General features: G+C 35.7%; 1 protein-coding gene across 1 annotated transcript in view; it reads right to left on the bottom strand.

Annotated features, from left to right (window-relative positions):
- The window catches only part of ETV1 (ETS variant transcription factor 1), an 88,492-nt gene that overhangs the window by 10,493 nt on the left and 59,341 nt on the right, over positions 1-18,658 (bottom strand). Inside the window, 3 exon segments of the mRNA XM_032238064.1 lie at positions 31-66; positions 69-98; positions 17,170-17,417. Of these exon segments, the coding sequence (XP_032093955.1) occupies positions 31-66; positions 69-98; positions 17,170-17,417 (314 nt within the window).

Here is an 18,658-nt window from a genome sequence, read left to right on the forward strand (position 1 = left end):
ATATATATATATATATACAGAAAGACTTAACTTCTGTTCTGTTTGGGTGAGTGAGGAAGCCTTCTGCCTCATGTAAATGGGAATGGCACTAGGCACTTCTGAAATGAGAAGGCAATATTAGTGAAAGAATTGTTTGACTGAAACAATCAAACTGCACATGGCAAACATGAAAGTGATGTTGCCAGCCAGATTGAACATTAAAAAAATACTGCTAAAGCTTGGTTCCATTTAGAATCTATATCCTAATAAAGCTCCTGTATCTTTAATCCTTAAATGGGTGAAATTATGCATTATGGGGAAGAGGTACTTCAAATGAATTAACTTACAAAATGCTGCGATCCATTACTCATAAGGGAATAAAGTTTTAGAAAGTTTTTGCCATTTCAGTGTTGCTCTCTGCTGCTGTTCAGCACTACCACCCCACTGCCATAGTCACATGATCCTCCCTTACAACTTTCCTAACCCTCCCACAAATCACTGGAGAAACTTGGGAAGATTGCAGGGGATCAGCTGAATGTGGAAGACCAATGAATGGTTTAAATTTGCATTGTGTTTAGATAAATATATCTGAAAATATGACTCAACGGGTCATGGGTTATCCAAATTCTAAAATTCAAATGATTCTATGTTTTCTTAGCGTTCCAATCATTTAGATATCCTGATACTATCCTGATCAGTTCAACTAATAAAGGCTAGTTTTGAAGGATGTTTGATGGAAAGAAAACATATTCATTTTTAAAGGTCTACAAATATTTGATTTTTCCAATAAAACCATTTGCAATCATTTTAAAACCAACCATCTCATATAATCAGCCACTCCATCAAACTTCACTGAAACATCAGACTTATCCGTAAGTTTACACTATTTTATTCTGATGTTCAATCAATATAACCCGATATATAATGAAGTTTTTCAAACACATTTAATACTCTGAGTATTTTTGCATTAAGTTAAAACTTGATAAATACAATTTTGAACTTTTGTTCAAACACCAGACATTTTTTTCTTTTATTTGCCTGCTCTAATAGAAGTGTGGATAGGGAAAAACTATGTCTACCTTGCCAAGGTTTTTCCACACCCTCTGGTTTCTTGGAGCTTTTAATGTTTTGGCAATTTAAATGTGAAATAGGTAATCGGTAGTGGAAGGGATATTCATATCAGTTGTTCATGTACTAACTTGATTGTTCATGTATAATACTAACATTAAATCCATTTTATTCTTCACAAAAACAAAAAACCCAGAAATGATAGAAGCAGCAGCTTCCCACCAAAATATGAGAGGCTATAGTAAAATTAATACAATTACCATATCTTTATTATTTATTTATTATACAATTTATATAGTTTCTCCATTTAACATATAATTCTGGAATTGGGAACTTACAATACAGCCACATACCTTCCTATTATTTAATTTCACCTAATCACCAAATATTCCAAGAAATTTGGAATATACAATTATTTTTAAATTTACTCATGAGTATAGATTGTCTCCTGAGATTTCTCCAACTATTGTCATAACTTTTAATTACTTACTTGTTTATTATATTTTTATCTAATAAATATTTATTTTATATTTAATTACACACAAAATGTTCCTTAAATATGAGAATAAATATTCTGCTCATATTTTCCTGATAACAACATATTTTCCTGTGAGATGGGTTGGGCTAAAAATGCCCAAAGTCAGTCAGTTGCATAAGGCAGTACTAGAACTCACAATCTCCTGACTTGTTGGTCAGCAGTTCAACCATATTTTGTGCACAGTACTTGCAGCTTTTCTGAAGGATATTAATTTTATTCTTGAGTTTCAATGCATAGCAAACTGTTCACATGTATTATTCTAGAATTTAAATTTTAACATTCTAGCAAGCAAAATGTAGTTTGCTATACTATCATATTTTTTCTTAGATAATCTCTGAAGAATTAGAAAACAATAATAAAAGACCAAAAGTAATTTATTCAGTGTGGTGTGCAGTCCTTTTCCAAAACTCAATCCTCAATTTCACTGCTCACTGACTAGTGATACGTATCAAGGAGTTAGGGGAAAAGAAAATGAGATTTTACATTGATTCACTGAGTGGAGTGTAGCCAATGATACAGTAAGAGCATCTATCCATTTCCTTATTCCTCGTATATTTATTATTTTTACTATGAACTATACCTGTTAATTAGACCTGCAATACTTGAAATATTTTCTTAAAGTCAGTTAAAAATACTAACAGTGCACGGCAGACTACTATAAATGCAATCTGTCCTTCCATTTAAGCAAACTTACCTTTATTGTGATAGCTTTTGGGGTTATGTTTCCCACCTCAAACTTCAAACTAACAGTAAATAACTACTAGAAGAATGAACATGCAACTTCATATCAACATTAGCAGCATAACATAGAATGTTTGTTCTAGCTGTGCTCTCATATTACTGAATAATTTGCAGTTTTGCATGTAGCCCATGATTAGTTGCATATAAAATATGTAAGCAAGGTAATGGAGAGAAGTGTTAAAGCACTGAAGCCTTCCCCACCTCTGTTTGTCAAGTAAGATCCTTATTCCATATCCTGGTATGCAATCCCTATTTTTACCGAAAGGTTGTTAAGAATCACAGTAAGCCCAAGGAAGGAAGGAAGGAAGGGAAAGAATAATCATACTGACATTAAAAAACACCTATGGAATAAATTTTACTATGTATCACTGAATCAAGAGTACACAGAAGCTCTAATCCAGTGGTTCCAATGTGGGGCCCAGGCCCCACAGGGAGGGAATTTGACCTTTGTTTAAAACAAGTTAATGGGCTTTTAAGCTTCCTATGCATGAGTAGAGTTCACTTTTTGAGTAAAATAAGAATTATATGTCATAGAGTGGGGGTCAGGATTTTAGAGATGCTGAGTAAGGCAAGGCCAAAAAAAAGGTTGGGAACCACTGCTCTAATTACTGCTTCTGCCTTAAATCCATTTATTTCTTGAATGGAAATGATTATGTGTTAAATCTCTAATGTGAAGGCTTTGTAAGGCAACAAAAACATGCAGAATTCTTGAGCATATCTACACATCTTAGCAATGTCTTTGGTGTAAAAAAATGTATCTAAATGCACAGGGTCAGTAAGTACACTTCCATTCTTTCTTCTTTTCCCCCATCCAGTTTCTGACACCAAAGTCAATGGAGGAAGCCAAATTCACTTAATGACCATGCCAATAAAGGTCATAAAGCAGAGCACTTAACAACTGTCTCAATTAGGGACAGAAGTTCTGGTCACTGTGGTGATCATAGGTTGAGAACTACCTGCATGGCAGTGAGCAATCTAATTATCGATGAGTCCAAATATATCATTTCCTAATATTTCAATTGACATGTTAGCAGTTTCATGCTATCCACCACTTTGCATTTAACATAGCCATACGATTAAATACTACACTCTGGTTTGAAAAGAAAACTCTCCAGTTTGATTTTGATTTTCCAAAGGACCTAAAGCGGTATGATTCTAAAAGTGCTGTTGGTGAATTTATGACTATCAGAATGGGTCAAGCTCTAATCAAATTTTAGAAACATTTCCAAAGTGATTATTCAATCAAATGACTATCATGGTTAATTAGGAGCCATAAACATTGCTCTGAAGTTCATCAAAGTAATGACTTAACCAGAAAAAAATACTGCCAATTAAATTCCCTGCTGCTTTCATTTCTAGCTTATCTAATAAAAAGGCCAACAAATGAAATTTAACATTGCAGTTTTTAATTGTGCTAAATGTTTGACTAATACCTAGCAATAATTTAACTAGCAAACTGGCACCAGTAGTTAATGATTAAAAACTGTGTCACTGTGTATATTTTGAAAGTTGATGGCCTTTTTCAAAGAAAGAGAGAAGAATAAAAATAGCAGATTCAATAATAATGCTTGAAACAAAGCAGATGGGTGAGAACTATTGCAGTTAGTAGTATAGAATAGCTCTGTGTTTTTCAACTTTATCAACTTTTAAGATATGTGGACTGCAACTTCCAGAATTCTGGATACTGATGTCCACACGGTAAGTTGGTAAGATGGGGAGACACAGAGCTACAGCATATGTAACTAGTTCCAAGTTATTATCATATTCCTCTACATATGATGAAAAACACTTCCTAAAAATGAAAAGTTGATGCTAGCATTAGCAAGTATAACTGAGTATTCATGATATGCTGTTTCCAAACTTCATATAGATGAAAGGGCAATAAAGCAAGCTATAAACAGAAGCAGCATTCAGTATATAACAAGACCCACAAGTAATATCCATGCATAAAATAGAGTTTTTCTTTAGAACAAAATCAATCCCAGTACTTCAAAGTAAGCCTGCCAGCATCATTATCAAGGCAGTTTCCATAAAGGGCTGTTCTATGGGTACCAGGAAGGGAGTAGCCACAGGCCCAATGAAGAGAAAAGATGGACAAATAGAAATAATCCCAACCCTGATTGACTCATGCTCTTAACCATCAATCCCTTTGTTTCAATGCAGCTGGATTGTAACATTATTAAATCAATGGGTAGACACACAGTGAGCAATTTGCATTTTCAGAAATGGAAAGAGGACTTTGCTACATAAATTCAAATATATCCAACTACAACATTTGCAGTGGAAATTCTTCTCTTCAATTAGTGTTCCTCAATGTCAGGCAACTTTAGAATGTGTGGACTTCAACTGCAGGCTGAGGAAATCTAGAAGTTGAACTGCAATATCTTAAAATAGTTGCAACCTCCCAGTATTACAAAGCATGTATACGAAACACTGCCTACCAGTATTGCAAAGCCTTTGTCAGCCAGAGTTTTATAAGTTCTGAGTGAAATGGTAATACTTCTCCCCAAATGTGATTTTTGTCCGTATCTACAATGTGTTCTCTTTTTTCTTTAATGATGTCAGCCCAGAACATTTGTACAGTGTTGATTCACTGCAGCGGAAATCGTCTCCAAGTATAACTATCGTCTCCAAGTATAGAGAACTAGAGCACCAGAGAATGAGGCACAAATGTATAGATACTTAAGAGACAGCCAATAGGAACAAGGTAGACTGCCAGAGGAATATAAGAAGTCTCCAACCTTACACTATATTCTTTTAAAAATCTGGTGATCTGCTAGTTCTCTTCTCTGAATCAAACATAGAACTTCATATCTTTGCTCCTTCTTTGCAGGCAAGCTAATCACTCCTGGAGATTTGGTTACAGGGTTGCTGAAAGTAATAATGACCCTAATGATATTCTTAGCTTGGCTTCTGCTTAGCTTAAAACATAAATTGTTACATTGGATGCCCCAGATCAAAGAAAACTACATATAATACACAGTTCCTATTAAGTTGAACCACGGCAATCTTCTCAAGCCACATATCCTGAGAACACAACAAACAATCTTACATTTATAGAACATATGTAAAAGGAGATGCAGCAGATCAGTTCCAATAGATGCACAGCTGAAGAAAGGAAATTGCCTGATTGAAAGATGTAATAAGTAACTCTGATGCTAATATTTATTGTTAAGTTTCAGACTATGCTGAATAGTCTTGCCCCTTAATGGTGCTAGGACAAAAGAATTGCTTCCACTGTTGTAATGCAAACAAAGGTCTTTCCAGGTTTTATTTACTGATAGGGTTAATATACCACTCAAATATGTCAAGAACAGCATGATGACAGCATGTTCTTAATCCTCAGAATTGGATCAGATAAGCGGCACAATTTCAACATAGCTTTTTCTCTGACCACTTTTATGAAAATGGTTCTAATCTGCAATAGTAAAATAAAGCTTTACCTTATTTGGTGTACCACTTGAGCTATGCTGAAAGACAATATGATTTAGATCAATGGCTATCTTGGTAGGAGCATTTTTTTTAAAAAAGGAATATCCATATGATGCATTTATAATCTATAAAGTTAATTGACTTGTTAAATCTGTTTCCTGGAAAAGTAGTTTGGCAGCTGTTGCAGAATCCTGTTATTTCCTCTATTGTTTTGCAGTGTGTTTGCTTTGCCCATTGTACAGAATTTGTAATGGAAGGAATTACCGTATTTATCGGCGTATAACACGCAGTTTTAAAACTAAAATTGCAAGATTAAACCCTGCCTGCGTGTTATACGCCGATACTCCGGGTGGCAGAAGCCCGGGACCCAGTCAAATTCGCTGCGCAAGGTGAAACGGCCGGCAGCAGCCCTGCTCTCCTGCTGCGGCTTCTGTTTCAATAGGGAAGAAAACTTCCTTTCGCTTCCCGGGCTTCTGCCGCCCGGCAGAAGCCCCGGACCCAGTCAAATTCGGGAAGCGAAGGAAGTTTTCTTCCCTACTGAAACAGAAGCCGCAGCAGGAGAGCGAGGCTGCTGCCGGCCGTTTCACTTTGCGCAGCGAATTTGACTGGGTCCCGGGCTTCTGCCACCCGGCAGAAGCCCCGGGACCCAGTCAAATTCGCTGCGCAAGGTGAAACGGCTGGCAGCAGCCTCGCTCTCCTGCGGCCAGCGTCCGTTTCAGTCGCTTCCCTTGTCCGTCTTGATTGCTGGAAGCAGTAACAAACGGCGCGTCCGCTCCGCATCGCCCTGACAACCACCCCAGCCGGCGGCTGCCAGGCCTCGCTGGAGTCAATTGCAAAGCTGCGTTCAGCGCTTTGAGGACCTGAGGCATCTTGGGAAATGTAGTTCCCTATCAGAAAGAATGGAGTAGCTGCGAATTGTAACAACATAATATAACTTGGTGCTTCGCAGGTTACGAAAATCTCGTTTGATTTGCACACTGTTTTTTAAAAGTTAGATAAAGAAATTATGCTGTGAAAGCGACTAGATAGCCCCCCTCCCCTTCCTGTGTGTGAGAAAGGGAAGGAGAGGAAGGAAGGAGGGAGGGGGGAGGAAAAGAAGAAGGGAGGGGGGGAGAAGATGGAAGGAGAAAAGATGGATGGAAGGAGAAAGAATGGAAGGAGAAGGAGGAAGATGGAAGAAGAAAGGAAGAAAAAGAAGAAGGGAGGGAGAAGGAAGGAGGTAGGAAGAAAAGGGGAAGAGAGGGAAAGAGCAGAAAGACAAAGAGGATGAAGTTGATAGGCAAGAGGAAGGGGGAAGGAAGGGAAAAAAGAGGGAGAGAGTGAAGATGAGGAAGAGGTTTTGGTTTTCCAAAAAGCAGTGATTCTGATTAAGTTTTTTTGCTCAAAGAGGTGTTTTTTCATTTCATATTTGCCTTTTAAGAGGAGTTAATGTTATAATTCATGTTCTAATGTTATAAATTTTAATCCAACATTAAGTTCCGAGCTTCCAAGTCATTATTTTTAATGAAAAAAATTTTTACTCAAATTTTTGTGTTAAAATGGGGGGTGCGTGTTATACGCCGGTGCGTGTTATACGCCGATAAATACGGTAAATAATAAAACTGAAGAGATATATAAATACACACACATATATATATATATACGTGTATATATATATATGTGTGTGTGTGTATGTTATGTGTGTGTGTGTGTGTGTGTATACACACACACATACATATACACACACACACACACACATACATACATATGCAGAAATATTCAGTTTTATTATTCAATTTCTTCCATTACAAATTCTGTATGTGTGTGTTTGTGTGTGTGTATACGCATACATACATACACACATACGCACACATATATATACATACATACACACACACACATACACACACACACACACACTGATAAAATAAAAATGAGGAATAACTTCAGAAAATTAGATATAAAAATGTCTATTTTTTCCAAAGTGAATATTAATATATGTGTTTTTTGTGTGTATTCAAAAAATTAGAAAAATATATATAATTTTTTTAATTCTATATAAAATAGAAAAATATGTCAGCACAATCTCAAAAACTTCAGGATGGGTTAGAAAATTCAAGTCAGAACAAGCAATATTGAGCTTCAGAGATCTAAGGATGTGGAACATTCTTTAGGAATGTGGGCAAAAAAAAATATTTTAACAGAAAATGGAGGAAAATAAGATTATATTGTAAAACTAGATAGAAAATCCTTCCCAAAACAACCTATTTTTAATTTGCAATTAAAATTGTATATAACTAATAATTTGCAACATGATTTTCTCCTTAGACTACGATCATTACTTAAAGGGATGTTCTAGCCAAAATTTCTTTCAAGTAATCTCCCTATTTCATTCATGGAATTTTACTGGAGCAAATTTAAGTGTAATTATCGTTCACTCCTTCCCCTTTAAATTTTTTATCATATATACAATTTTATATGTGTTTTTTGTGTGTATTCAAAAAATTAGAAAAATATATATAATTTTTTTATCAATGTAAACTATTTGAAAGCTCTTTTTCCTTTATTTGAACAGGGGGAACAGTGCCATATTACAGCAGGATGCAAAAGAAAAGAAAAATACATGGTCTTTGTAAAATAACATTAAAAATTAAAATTCAGCATAACGGAAACATCACATTATGGCAGATACAAAATACAAAATCCAGGCATCTGGGGGGCGGGGGTAAGTCCAACTTCTCATCTGGCAGCAACCTTTAAATTCTAATCTAATTTGTCCACAGCCATTCCAAAAGAAACCAAAACACACACAAATAAAAGCTATAGTTTTCGTCCCTGAAATACACCAGATTGCTTTCTATAGCAAACTGCTGCTTTATTCTGGCATTGTCATGACATCCGGTTTTCAGAAAACACATCAGGCAACAACCAGCTTCCTTTAACAAATGGTTACTTGTTACAGAGGGTTGCAGAATCAAAAAGACATGTGTTTTTGTAATGCAAAAAAAAGCTACAATCTATTGAGTGCCTATTTTTATGTATTTATTTCAGTCATATGGCATTAGTTTTAAGTGATGTGTAGACTAGCTTGCTTTTTTAAAAATAAAGAAGTGCACATAAATGAGTGCACAAACATACCATTTTTCACTCCCTTTTGTGATTTTTGGCTGGAAACACACACCAACATCTGTGCTTTAGCCTCTTCCTCCACCCTGTTCTCTGTCTATAAAAATTTAAGTCTGCAAACACTGCTGGGCTATAGTGACATATTTGAATGGAATTCAGACCAACCAGTTCCTGTTTATGTTTCTGATTGGCTCATGTAGCCTTTTCATTCACTATACATTAGAAACATGCCAAGGCCACATAAATGGTGTCAAGTTACATACTGAGGAGGCCAACACACATTAATCATTGTTTCAAGTCAATGGGCAGGAGTAGCAGCTGATGGAATACTACACCCTTCAGCTTTGTATAAATGGACATTCCAGTGTATTTCTCCCATCATTCTCCCCCGCCTCTTTCCCCCTTCAGCATCCATTTTATGAATGAAACTCCAGGCTCCATTCATATAAAAGCTTTGCTTACTGGGTATAGTCTCTAGGGATCAGTCAGACTTGGGTAAGGCTGATGCGATTGGTTTAAGACAAGCTTCAGCCTTCCATTACTGATTGAAAATTCAGCTGATGTCCATTTGACCTGCATTAATGCACAAAGAGTAAATCCAGACTATATTCTCAATTCTCAAATCAAATCATTAGCCAATGCCACTTTCTGTAACTGTAGATTCAGAGGATATTTTATCTATTCCTTTGGGGAGGAGAGAGAAGAAATAAAATCAAGAACAAGACAATCTTTTGGAGCTATTGCTACTGTGATGTGATGTATGTGATTATAATTATATAAAAATAGTTTTGACAACACTCATTTCAGTTTGTATATACAGATGCAGGAATGGTAAAGATTGGAGGATATAGCTAGAAAATATTCTTTCAAAGGCAGGAAAATGATACATTCTTATGATATAGTACTTATTTCAGACTGCAGTCACTGGATATATAACCCAAAGCAAAAACCTGTACTTTAAATCAGTGGCCCCCAACCTTTTTGGTACCAGGGACCAGTTCTATAGAGAGAGGCTTTTCCATGGACCAGAGTGGGTGTGGTTTTGTCTGCTTCCTGTATCCCAGGGATAGGGCTTTGCTTGTTTGTGTGACCCTGTTTCTTGCATGCCTCGACCCAGTGCCGGTCAACAGACTGGAGGTTAGGGACCCCTGCTTTACATTATTTGTCCCTTACAGATTATGCTGATCTAAATCAAGCTGCCTAATGTAAGAAAAAAACTATATTATCATCACAGAAAGCTATGGAATCTCTATGCACCCCACATATTCCCCTATATTACTTCCTCTTAGGTACTGTAGGATCAAATGACCTGCCAGTTTGAAACTTGAGGCAAAATTTTATAGGGTCCTAGAAACAATTCTTTTGAACTTGTTTCAAAGTATTTTATATTGATTTAATCAAATACAGTATTCCAAGACACCATACCCCTTTTTGTTTTCATTCAAAATTATTTATAGATTTGCTTTCACCTTCTGAGAGCTTTCTTTTCCTTTTTTTTTTTAAAAAAATAATTCTTTCAAAAGAATTATTTCCCAATAATGTGGTTTATAGTTCTTCATCAGATTTGTTGTCAAATTCCTTTCAAGAAGAATAATTCATGGTATGCTAGGATCAAACTTATAACACTACTTCTATGCAAGGGAACTATCACTATTATACAAGAATGTACAATCTGAAATTCTAAGCTCCTCTTTGATGTGAACTCGACAAGTTGCCAAATCATAATCTATAGCTCAACAGAAGGAAAAATTATTAAAAAGATGGAGAATAGATTTTGGAACAGTATTTTACATATTTAAACCACGATCTTCTAAGATCAATGTGACTTATGCCAGTAATTTTTTTCAGATAAGTCCTAAGTCCAAGTCCTAAGGCTTTCAAAAGAAAGAACTGTGGTACTGGAGTGTGAGTTTGACAAAGTAAAGGGTAAGCTTCAAAAGTTTCATCAACAGGTTCGGGCATAGCCTGGGTGTCCTCCTGCACCATAGCAGGGAAGGGGCATTTTTTTGCCCTCTCCACGATTTGGAGGCTTTCCTTGGGCCTCTAGAGGGTGAAACCTGCTTCCCCAGGCTCTGCAGGGTCTCGGGAGGCCAGATATGGCCCATTTCTGGACTTCCAGTAGGCCCATTTTTCACTCTCCCTGAGCCTTCATGTGGGCCCTGCACTTACCTTGCATGATGAATAGGCTTCATGGAGATTTCTGGGAATGGAGGGGTGGGGTGGGGGGATCCAGCCAGGGATTGCATTTGGGGGTTCACTAAAGCAGGCAGTATCCTACCAAGAGGATTGCCTGAACCCATGTGAACCCCCAGCAGCCCATCTCTGTCTCCAGGTAGAAAAGGGCAGATGAACCAACTATAGTCACAACCTACTATATTGTACCTTCTATAAGGAAAACATTGATCTTTTAATGTACAATTGTTATCTGATCAGTCGGATGTAGTTTCTTTGAATATAGCTAAATTTTGTTGTACTGTTTGTAAAATTAGGAAGTCTACTGATAATCCACCAATATTTTTAGATATTATCTCATTTTTTTTATTTTTAATGCTTATTTCTAATATCTGTGATCATAATAAAAATTAAAAATTACTACTACTTATGAGGATCTTGTTTGTTTAAAAACTAGTGTTTTAAAGGAGTTATTTTCAGTTAAGGAACATGCAAGCTACTAAATTACAAAAAAAAAGAATAGAAATTTTATGGGAATTTAGGGGGAGAACTATCTAAACACTAAAAATTAGTTTTTAAGAAAATGAAAAATAAATGAAGTTAAAGTTTACCTTGCCCCAAATCTTAATAATATAAAAACAATTTTCTATTAGGTTTCTATTAGAGAAGTTAACAGAAAAAGAGGCTCCAAAGTAGTGGGAGTTCTTAAAAAAGGGTAGGGTGGGAAAGAAAAAGGAACAGTTCTAAATATTTCTAAAGAAGGAGATGTGGTTACACAAAAAGTTTAAAGAGCATGCAAACATCAAAAAGGACATTAAAACAATCAATTAAAGGAGGAGCAGATCAAATAACAAAGAGATCAAACCATCTGTGATATAAAGTAAATGAGAACTCAGAGCAAGATGGGGTTAACAAAAGAAGTTAAAAATAACAAAGAGAGCTTTCCTAAGCAAAGTCAAAGAAAAAAGGAATACTATCATCTACTTATGGAAAAAACAAACAATAAATACCTGATAAATAGAAAAGACCTATTCAACTTAATTTTGGCCTACTCATTTCCAAAAATAATATGACTGAAGTAGGTGTATTCCAGCTTGTCTTTGAGCTGATCATGATATACTCCAAACTTAAATTAATTCAGATCCAAATCTTGCATCCTAGATAAGGATGATGTCTACGATGTGGCCAAACATGAATCCACCACTTAACACTTTGGAAGAATATGTGAAGCATCTGATAAACTGATAGAAGGCAACTGTTGACATATCTTAAGAAAAACGGAAATTCAAGATCCAGAAAACTAAAAACGAATCAATCTGTTATTCATGCCAGGGAAAATTATTTAGAAGATGACAGTTATTGACCATAAAAGTAAAACAGTACTTATTAAAAATCATAATGGATTTGACAAAACAGCTGTTGTCAGATTAAATTTACCAGTGTTGTTTTAAAATACTTTAGTAGATTATGGCATTGCTTTCCTCAGAGACATTAGGGTCAGGTTGTTGGCTGAACCTGATAGAAGGGAGTTTGTGAATGAAAAGAGTGTGTAAGTTGCCTTAGTTTTCATATTTTGTATTTATTATGGTCATGCTTCTACTTATGCTTTATTGTTCTGTATTATAAATACCAAATTATTTGCTTAAGATGAATGGCCAAATAAATTTCATAAGTATATAATATAAGGAGTTCTCTCAACAAATTAAATTTTAAAAGTCATCCAAATGACTTTCACTCTACTCTGTTTCTAAAAGAATATAATGCTGGAGCTAATCTAGTATATCATGGGAGACCACTCCTAAAAAAATGAAAGTGATCTCCTGAAAGGATAAATACAATTTTTGGCTGAATCACCAGAAATATAGTTACCATAGCATAAGAAGTAATAGTTCCATTGTCTCACCTGGAATATTGCATCCATTTCAGGTCACCATATTTTAACAAAGATTCAGAGAAACTGCAAATGACACAGTAGATGACTGTATAGATAATCAGGGGCCTCAACCATAAATCTTATTAGGAAATCTTATTATTTTTAATAAAGATGAGAAAGTAAACCTGCTAATACTTTTCAAGTACTTAAAAGAATGTCATACAGAAAAAGGCTAGGACCTTTTCTCTATTGCCATAGAAGGTAGGGCACCAAATAATGGTGTTACAGTCAAAAAGCAAAATTCTAGTTACTAATGGGAGATCCTTTGCTGAATGTGTTCTGCAGAGGTTAAACAATAGCCATCCATTTAGAGATAATTTACATTGGCTTTCTGTGCCAAGAAAATTGAATTCAATAGTCTAGATGGCTTTCCGATGCTATGACTCTGTGACCTAGAATGGTTCCCATTACAGAATTATGTGCACCTAGAAAGCACCTATAAAAACTGCACTCTAATAGAAATTACTATTTCATTTTGCAGTCTGAATTATCCCCACAGCATGGCTCCTAGGATGGGTGGAAAAATAAAACATCTTCTACTGTGTTGACATTTCTATTTCTTTCCATGTTCCATTATCTCAACATTCTGCAATAGAAATTGCATACCTGCAATTACAACTAATTGATCTGCCATTTCCGATGTCATAATTAATGTCATGTTTTAATAGAGTTATAATCATTCCATAATAATGGTTTTCATTCAGCAGATTTCCAAAATGGATAAGAATATGGAGCTCAAAAGCAATAAGCAGTGTTGAGGCTCTTTCAAAATCTCCCTGAAGAAACATCTTATTATAATGATCCTGCAAAAGAGTTTTTTTAATTTTTTTATCTAGATAGCAAAGTAATATTATGCAAGCTCCTTTTCAGTGTGACTTATCCCTAAACATCCATAAACATAATAAAATCAATGATTCAATGGAAAAATGCATTATGCTTCCAAAAGGGTTATTTAAAGTACTCTTAGAGCAAAGATAAGAGAAAGGGTGACTTTTGCAGAACAAAGCAAAACACCATCAAACCATTGACTGCATTTTATGTTGGTACAGATGTGCCAACTTAAATGCATGAATTTAGAGCCATAAAAAGTACTCTAAGGCCACAAATCAATTCTTCATTACTACTGTTTGTCCTGCTAGATCATTTTAAATTAATATTTTCTCCTGAAGAAGCAGAGGCCAATTCCTGAAATTAAAAGAATGGATGGGAATAAGAAACAAAACTTGATATTACATTTACCAAATTTATAAACATGAAAAGCATTCTTTCTCCCCACAAATGTATAGGCAATGAGACAGATCTATCTAACACAATGACTTCATTCACGGCTCATTATTCAGAATGAAAAGTTAACATAACCAAAATTTTAGCTACCCCACGATTTTCTAACATCGATTCAATCTGAATCAGGTCATGGGTCAGAAAGAGGATAGATAGAATATGTATCAAAAATTCAGCCTTCTATGAGCCATGGTGGCACAGTGGTTAGAGTACAGTACTGCAGGTACTTTTGCTGACTGCTGGCTACCTGCAATTTGGCAGTTCAAATCTCACCAGGCTTAAGGTTGACTCAGCCTTCTATCCTTCTGAGTTGGTAGAATGAGAACCCAGGTTGTTGGGGGCAATATGCTGATGCTGTAAACTGTTTAGAGAGGGCTGTAAAGCCCTGTAAAGTGGTATATAACCTAAGTGCAATTGCTATTCCTATTCCAGATAATTTTGCAGTGTGCATCTGGGCAAAGAACAATGGAAATCCAGATTTTACTATGAAGACTCATGTCCTAAATCTTGAAAGAGATTATTAAAAAAAATATGTAAGGGGATCAGTATCTAGTAGATCAATACATTAGCAGCCCTGCTGTAATGATGAAATGGAAGACAGATAACTCAATTCACTTCTCTGATATCCTTGTAGGAAAGGCAAGATAAGAGAAATAAGATTTTGATTTTAATATAATGTTAATCTAGGAGAGCAGTGGGATAAAAGAACTGTTTTAATTTATGCTTTGTAGGACTAGTTCAGGTCTCAGTACTATTTTATCAACAATCAATTCAAGAGTCAACAATTATGATTATGCAAAATATAAACTAATACTTCCCAAATGACCATGGGGAATAGAGGTACATATATTATTTTACCAAATCTTTCAGAATAATGAGGAAGCGGCAAGATAAATCAGCTTCAGTTCAGACTATAAGCACGAGAAATGGTAACCCTTCCTGCTAAAATATAAGAACAAGAACTTTGTTACCATATTAGCTGAATAGCCCAAGTAAGCATATTTGATGGGATTAAGAGGGGGTTCCTAAACCTGTGCCTTTCTCCTTTCCTTGATCAATGGTAGCAAAATGTTTTCAAAAAGCTAGACACATTTTGAAATCTCTTTCTCTCTGAGAGGAATAAAAATCCTACCAAATGCAAAAGGACATGATTAACAGGAATCAATAGAACCTCAGTACCACTTATTCAGCAATTCTTAAGTGACTAACAACATGATAATCTCTTCAGTAAATAAATAGGATTCCAGAAAGAAGAACTTCTCCAATGTCAGAAGTTTGGGGTAAATATCTTACAACTACCTCTGGCAACAATCAGAGAAATGTAAATTTCCAATTTCCAATTTCCAATTTAATAAAATTTGTATGCCGCCCACTCCCTAGGGACTCTGGGCGGCTTACAGACAGATAAAAAACATTTAAAATTTAAAAATAAAGGTACATAATTAAAATTGCACATCATCCATTCAGTGTAGGTGGGGCTGGACATTGATCAACAGCCCCAGGCCTGCCGGAACAGCCAGGTCTTGGTGGCTTTATGGAAGGCCGGGAGAGTGGTAAGGGTCCAGATCTCTATGGGTAGATCGTTCCACAGGGCCAGCGCAGCTACAGAAAAGGCTCTCCCCCGGGGAGTTGCCAACCGGCATTGTCCAGTCAACGGCACCCGGAGGAGGCCCAACTGTGAGATCTAGTTGGTCGTTGGGAGATATGTGGCAGGAGGCGGTCTCTCAGGTAGCCAGGTCCTAAACCATGTAGGGCTTTAAAAGTAAGGACTAGCACCTTGAAGCGCGTTCGGAGCCAATAGGGAGCCAGTGCAGCTCGCGGAGGATGGGTGTAACATGGGTGTATCTAGGTACACCCAATATCGCTCATGCGGCTGCATTCTGGACCAACTGCAGTCTTCGAACACTCTTCAGGGGCAGCCCCATGTAGAGCACGTTACAGTAATCCAGTCTTGAGGTGACAATTACAAAATACTGTCCTTGCTTACCTTCTTACTAATTTAATTTTAAAGTAAATATATTCAGAGTGTTTACTTCAAGGAGTATTCTATTATACTGTAAAATATTATTAAAAATTAACTAGTACCAATGAAAAGTTGGTTTATCAATTGGAAGGGATTTTACATAAATCATGTGTTAGATTCATCATCAGTTTTGTCTGATACCCCAAATCTCTAGATAATGCCAAGTTCAGTTAAATAATAATATTAGTGAACAATTTCAATATTCAGTGTTTTGACTGATCAGAGCTCTTCTACTGATCATTAATATAAAAATATCAGTATTAATTTTAAAAGTCTATCTAATGCTTGCAATGGGCGTTATAAATTCATGTTGGGAAAGAGCCTGAAATGAAATATTTGTATTAAATTTCCACTTTAGACTATTACCTTGCAGGGGTGGGTTGCTACTAGAATTACTGCCGGTTCAGTGCGCAGGTGCTTCGTGTGTGCTCCACACACATGCATAGTTGCCTGTAAATAGATCTGCGCATGTGCAGAACATTAAAAAAATGCCAAAAATCATCCCCTCTGATGGGGGAACCGGTTCGGAGGCGTGGCTAGCCTGGGTAACTGCCGGTTCTGCGATCCAGGCCAACATTCCATATTTGTTCACCTGAACCATTGTAAACCGGTAGCAACCCACCTCTGGTACCTTGACATTATATATATATATAAAGCCTTTTCACACAACAAGATCATTTGGGGAAAAAATGCTGTTTTATTTAATGGTATAAATCTTGCATGATAAAACCTGTACTTTCATTAACAATCTAATGTGTTAAAACAGAATGCTGCTAAATTATCTAGAAATATTGACCCTAGTGAAGTTTTTCAGAGTTAAATCTTTAAAATAAATCAAATCTTGTCAAATAAATCAAATCCTACTGAACAAAAAATGAAAAGAAATATTTGTATTACCTGAATCATATGCAAAATCTCTAGGTTCTTGTTTAATCATCAGAGGAGGAGGGAAACTTTGATTGACTGAATTGCCAACCATGGCATTGTGTTCATACACTGGATCATGGTACTCCTGTTTAAACCCTTGAGGTGGGAAAGGGATGTTTGGCTCAGACATCTGGCGTTGGTACATCGGACGTCCTTCCCGTGGCATGGCAGGCAAAGGAGGAAAGGAATTACAAGGTTCTGAGAGCTGACGGCGAAATCTAGGACAATAACACAGACAATGATTATTAATCTAGTAATGGTGGAGAGAGAGGTACCATGGAGAAAGAATGGATTATGGTCAGGGTGGGACAGAAGATAAACTGTCACAACAGATGGCATGGGGGAAATGATAGTAAATTTTGGAAATTATTTTTTCTCCTGGGAAAGAAACACATATACAATTTTCTGCAGAGTATAGCAAGAATCTAAGAGACAGCACAGGAAACATCATTCTCTAAGAATTAGATAAAAACAGCTGCCCCTAGAGAAGGATTTCATGGTTGACCCTGCCATAATAAACAGTTTTATTAAGAACCAATTAAGTATGCTCTTTTTTGTTCATTTGATATTAATAAGCTATTTAAAAGTAACAGAGAAATGAATGAAACAAGGAAACAATATTTTATATCGCACAAGGAGAAAATAAAGTAAGCATAATATTTAGTAGAAACACTGACTTTGCAGTCATTCAGGTAGCAGATACTTAAATGATATTATTTATTTGGATTGATAATTTATATATAAATAGCATGTTCAGTATTCAAAACACTTCATTTAATGTGTTACAGAAAATTTAATGCAAATTAAATTTACATTACTGTAAAGTATGGATTACCCAAACTAAATTAAGAAGGAAGACATATAAAGAGGGAGAAAATAATTGAACTCATAGTGTGTGTGTGTGTGTGTGTGTGTGTGTGTGTGTGTGTGTAGATAGATAGATAGATAGATAGATAGATAGATAGATAGATAGATAGATAGATAGATAGATAGATAGATAGATGTGTTTATACAAGTAGCTTTGATTTCTTTTGGTACTCATTAAGGTAATTGGGCTTTTCACAAATAATAGAATACAATACTATTGATTGTTTACTTTAAAGTCTTCTGCCACTATCCATCTCACATGTGGGCAGTAACAATTTAATAATTTACTGAAGCTACAAATATACTAAGCCATGGTTCATCACATTTTGCTAACTTTTTGAGTTCTGTCTGGAACCTTCATATTATTCTATGTAAATAAAATGCATGTTAACATTGAAGAAAGCCCATCAAGGTAAATGAATTAACTTCCATGTCTGTTCATTTAGAAACTGCAATACAACAAGCAATTTTTAGTATCACAGTCAAATAGAAGGAACTAATAAGAAATATTTGTAGCTTAAAATCTTAGAATTCATATGGTGATATTCTGACTTTAGAGTGAAAATGCAAATTCAAAGACTAATGGAACCAT

This window comes from Thamnophis elegans, chromosome Z, assembly GCF_009769535.1.
Source record: "Thamnophis elegans isolate rThaEle1 chromosome Z, rThaEle1.pri, whole genome shotgun sequence".
Classification (NCBI taxonomy): Eukaryota; Metazoa; Chordata; class Lepidosauria; order Squamata; family Colubridae; genus Thamnophis; species Thamnophis elegans.